The sequence below is a fragment of the Dama dama genome, chromosome 20 (genome assembly GCF_033118175.1).
Source record: "Dama dama isolate Ldn47 chromosome 20, ASM3311817v1, whole genome shotgun sequence".
Taxonomy (NCBI): Eukaryota; Metazoa; Chordata; class Mammalia; order Artiodactyla; family Cervidae; genus Dama; species Dama dama.
Genome location: NC_083700.1, coordinates 18223953 through 18229000, shown reverse-complemented (window position 1 = coordinate 18229000; position 5048 = coordinate 18223953). Strand labels below are relative to the sequence as shown.

The 5048-nt window shown below is 50.8% G+C and overlaps 1 protein-coding gene across 2 annotated transcripts; it reads right to left on the bottom strand.

Annotated features, from left to right (window-relative positions):
* Positions 1-641: 641 nt before the first annotated feature.
* Positions 642-3674, bottom strand: S100A7 (S100 calcium binding protein A7). Of its 2 annotated transcripts, XM_061119882.1 has the most exons (3): positions 3636-3674; positions 2391-2547; positions 642-806 (listed from the first exon to the last, which is right to left on the bottom strand). In XM_061119882.1, exons 2-3 carry the CDS (start codon positions 2529-2531, stop codon positions 642-644), a joined length of 306 nt encoding a protein of 101 aa, XP_060975865.1. In that variant the 5' UTR covers positions 2532-2547; positions 3636-3674. The 2 variants fall into 2 exon arrangements, with proteins under 2 accessions (XP_060975865.1, XP_060975864.1); XM_061119881.1 differs by lacking the exon at positions 3636-3674 and having other exon boundaries at positions 2391-2619.
* Positions 3675-5048: the final 1374 nt, after the last annotated feature.

The following is a 5048-nucleotide window of genomic DNA, read 5'->3' as shown; positions in this document are numbered from 1 at the left end:
ACAGAAGCCTTAGTGGACAGAACACAGGATGGCAACACCCTCACACTCTTTTCTTCTCTCTAATCACAGGTACATGGAACAGCCAATAAAAACTGTCAATATTCAAGGATAATTCTTCTGCTGAGGAACAACCTAATTGATGAAGGTGGAGCTCTCTTGCCAGCTCTGGTTGGAGAGGCACCCTGACCCTGGATCCCTACAGGCAGTGAGGGCTGGGGGCACAGAGCAAGAGATTGATCTCCCAGGAAAAAGCGCTGGCCACATTCCAGTGTCTTCAGAAGCAACTGCATCATTTAGATGGTTGAGATTGTGTAAACAAGGGTGTTTGGAGGTGGGCATGTGTTGAAACCACATAGAGTGATTGTGAATCTGCCTGTACGTGTATTTCCTCAGGAGATGTTTCCTCTTAAACAATAAACTTGTCAATTTTCTTTGCAAAAAGTCTCATCACCGCTGTACACTGGGAAGGAGATTTGCTGGGAAGAATTTGTTCATATACTGGAGAATCTACAAAGCAGGTAACTGACCATTGCGTATTCTGTCTGAGCTACACGCAGCAACAAAAAAGGAGGAAGCAACACAAGTTTCTGGTGAGAAAAGACACTTTATTGTTTCTCAGGTTTGTCTGGAGGCCTCTGGGCTCACTGATTTCCCCCAGAGCAGAGCTCTTCTCCGTGGCTGTGGTTGTGGTAGTCGGTGGCTATGTCCGCCAGCAAGGACAGGAACTCAGAAAAGTCAATCTGATGGTCCTTATTCTTATCTTTTTTATCAAAGATATTGGACAAGTAATCTCTGCCTCTTTTCTCCTGTGGGGAAAAAAACAACAAAACAAGGCAATTTCAGCCCCACAAGAGTGATGAGCTGGGAGAAGAGGAAGAGGCAGAGACAGAGAAAAGAGGACCCAGCACAGCCCAAAGGTATCTGGTGTGGCATTGAGGAGGGGAGGTGTGGGATGAGGTGGGGACACTGACATTGCCCTGCAGTTCAACAGAGAGTCCCTCCCCAAGTGTGAACTTAGATGGGAGAGTCACATGGCGAGCAGGCTCTGCCCTGAGTTGCCCTGATCGGTGTGCTGGTGGGTGGTCTCCAGCCCCAGGCCACCCCCTCAACCCCCTATAAGGCTGCACCTACCTAAGTTCTGCTCCGGGACTCAAATAAACTCTGTGTTGTGCTCAGTCTGTCTGACTCATTACGACTCCGTGAACTATAGCCCACCAGGCTCATCTGTCCATGGAGATTCTCCAGGCAAGAATACTGGAGTGGGTAATCTATCCCTTCTCCAGGGAAACTTCCGGACCCAGGAATCAAACCGGGGTCTTCTGTATTACAGACGGATTCTTTACCAGTTGAGGCACCAGGGAAGCCCCAAATAAGCCCTACTCATGTGTAAATATAACCGAACCACTGTGTGGCATACCTGAAACTAGCACAATATTATAACTATATTATATTATAACTATATTATCGACTATACTTCAATTAAATAAATAAATAATACATAAACTCCATCCTTGTCATCTTCAATCTAACCCTCCTCTCCTATTTTCTCTTTGGGCTCCAGGATCCTACATGCTCTGAGTTCCCTTTTCTTACTTACCCAACCTCTTTGTTACCTAGTAACCTCTTCTTCTTGTAATTCATTCAGAAAATTCTAATTGTCGAGTTAAATCAGGTCAGCATTGCAAAAGGAGGGGTTAAATTCTGTCAGTATGCATTTATACAGAAAACAACCAAGTTGTTCCAGAGGTGAGAGGGATAGGGGGAGAGGCAAGACAGGGGAAGGGGATTAACAGGTACAAACTACTAGGTATAAAAAAGAGAGAGAGATAAAAAAATGCAAAGTACAGCATAGAAAATACGGCCAATGTGTTATAATAACTTTGATGGAGTATAATCTATAAAAATATCAAATCACTATGTTGTACACGTGAACTAACACAACATTGTAAATCAAATATATTTCTAGATAAATAAGTAAAATTTTGTGTTTCTATTAAAAAAATTCTGCCAATGATGGAATTTCTGTCACCTTCCCTCTGATCTCAAGAACCCTGAGGGGAGCCTCAAGAGCCTCTCAAGATCTGAGCAGAAGAGTTTGAGTCTCATACAGAAGATGAGACAGGTGAGAGGGGACCCATCCACTGCCCTCCAGTTGTAGCGCTTTTTGATAACTTATCATCAACTACTTATATCCACACATTTTCCTAGTTTGCCACATACATCATCTCTTTACACCCCGATATAGGACAGGATAGGAAGTTCTATGATGCACTTTTGCAGATGAGAATGTGAGGATCAGAGAATGAGAGTGACTGGTCCAAAGCCACCCAGGAAAGGATCCTCAGTCATGCCAGGACCCAGTCACCATGGGGGACCAGATCCCCACTCACACAGGCACTGAGGAAGTTGGGGAAATTCTCCTTCAGCAGCTGCAGCAGGGGCTCCTTCTTGATGGTGTCATTGCTTCCCGAGTATGTGTGAAACAGCTTGATCAAGGCTGTAATGGCCTGCTCAAGCTGAGAGCCGCTCATCTTGGCTTCAAATAAGCTGCCGGAAGAGGAATCAATGACCTTTTGTATCCTCCCCCCAGGGGTGGGTCCCCAGTTAGGATACCTGGACAGGGACCGAGCAGCCAGTGAAGCGAGGCTCAGATGGAGCAGAAGAAACTGTGCTTCTCCACTTGGTGGGGGGAGTGGCCGAGGAGCAGGAGGGTGTGACCGACCGAGTGTGGGACCTGGGGCCCCACAGCTCAGGGTGTGAGTAGGTGAAGGAGATCAGCAGACTCCATTGTGGTGAGGACCACAGCGTGTGGAAGCAGAGACGGGGGGTCAGTGAGAAAACTGAGTCTGAGGTGGGACCCAGCAACCAGAGCCTTTGGGTGACCCCACACCCCAAACAGCAGCAAATCCATCTCCTCCAGGTTCAGCGTCAGGGTCAGAGTCACGGGGGCGGAACAGTGTCATCTCTGCTCTGGTCTGAGCCTCCTGGGCTGCTTCAGGAAGGCCCCCTAGAGGCCACCCCTCCTCCAAGGCCATAAACAAGCTCTGCATGAGATGGGCAGAAACACAGCCCTGTCCTGAGCCCTGGTAGGGGTCTTCATGGACCATCGCTGAGAGAAAAAGAGGGACTGGGGACCAGAGTCAGCCTGGGGTTTGGAATGAACAGAAATAGATGCCCCAGTTCTAGGCTATTGGGTGGAATGTGGGAGATGGGGGTCCTTCTGATTTTCTGTTATTGGGCACTATCTGCATCTCCAAGGCTTGGCCTCATTAAAATAGAACGTCTAACTTCCCTAAGCAGGTTCTTCCCCCAGCAGTCAGAGGTCTGGGCTGCCCTGGACCCCAACCAGAGAAACTGGACAGAGCAGCCCTCCCATCCCAGACTTTCCTAAGCAGCCAGGAGATGACCCTGTGTCACGCGTGCCAGTATCTAAGACAAACCCCACTGCCTTCTGATGTAGGAGAAGGATCCCCCTGTGCTGTCAGCAAGAGGACCCACCCAAGGCCTTCTGTCAGCGTGGCCGAGGGCAGAGCCGAGCCCTGTGTGCGGACGGCCCCTGAGCCTTTTCCTGCCGGGGGGGCGGGGGGAGCGCTGGTTGATCAGTCTTTCACCCAGGTGGGGGCAGGACGTCTCACCAGAGTCATGGTGAGCGGGGGTCCAGGCCTGGGGTTGAGGCTTTGGCTGGGGCTCCCGCTCTCCTCAAGGGTGGGGTCAGTGGGTCTTTTGACCTGATAAGCAGGTGAGTCCAGAGAAGGAAGAAAGCAAGAGGAGGGGGAGGGTCCTCAGCTCCCACTGGGCACGTGTCCACCAGAGCATCACCGAGGAGCCAGTGGAGAAGCAGGGAGTGTTGGCCATCTTGCCACACAGATGGGGCCTCGGCAGGGGTGAAGGCACACAGCCCTGTGGGCAGAGTCGGGACTGGACCACAGGCTGCCGCTTTCCCTCCCAGAGCTGCTTCCCGGCTCCTCCTAGAAAAGGGAGATAGGCCAGAGCAGACTTACCAGATCAGAGGAGACGTCACCAAGGAGGAGGACGAGTGAGGTGTGCACTGGACAGAGAGACTGGTCCCTTTATAGGGCTCCGCCGGGCTCTTCCAGGGGCTGGGAGCCCCGCGGCTCTGTTCGCTCTCTGCTTCTTGGAGCATTGCCCCACTCAGGAGGGTGGGCCACACCCAGGAGGGTGTGCTCTGCCTTTCCCAACAGAACCCCAGGACACATTGCACCTCCCAGGATCTTCCCCAGAGGCTTCTCTGTCCCCTGCTTCATCTGGAGCCAGTGGGGTGTGTGGCAACAGGACAGGGATAAGAGTAGAGAAAACTGGGTTTCTGGACCTAAGAAAGGCGAAATTTTGGACTCTGAAGGCAGCAAGGTCTCCATTTTCGTTCACTTAGTCCTTCTACAAACTTGGTCTGAGTGTAATAACCACGATTTACTAAGAGCGAAAGATGTGCCAGGCATCAAAATACCTGCTGCCATTGCTGCCTGCTTAGTCCTCACCAGCTATGAGCTAGATCTGTAGTCTCTAGGTACGAGTGGAAAATCAGGTTTATAAAGATTTTAAGATTATACAGCTAGTAGACAGTAGATTCCAGATATGATCCCAGAAAAGCCTAATTCAAAACCTTCTATTAATCCTTCAACTAAATCTCAAGACCTTCCTTCTGGGACTCACAGTCCAGGGGAGTGAAGTAGGTCACCTCACTGCCATCTTCACACGAGGTCCTCAGTGGATCCTGGGAGGGAGACAGGTGTCATGGCCCACAGTGACAGATGAGGGAACACAGAGAAGGCAATGGGCTCGGCCTTATCACCTGCTGAGGGGACTTTCAGGGAACTTGAGTTCCCTTCTCAGCCCCTGGGTTGCCTGGGCCAGCCGGGCCCACCATCTAGGTCCAGTGGTGGTGACGACCATGGGATGAGCCTGAAAGCGGGGACTTGGGCAAAGTCTCCTCTTGGATCCTGAGCTGACTTCCCCCAAGTCTTCCATAACTTCCCCCTCCCTCCATGCTGAACAGTCTCTTGGAAGTTGGCGGCCAGGCCTTGGGCTCT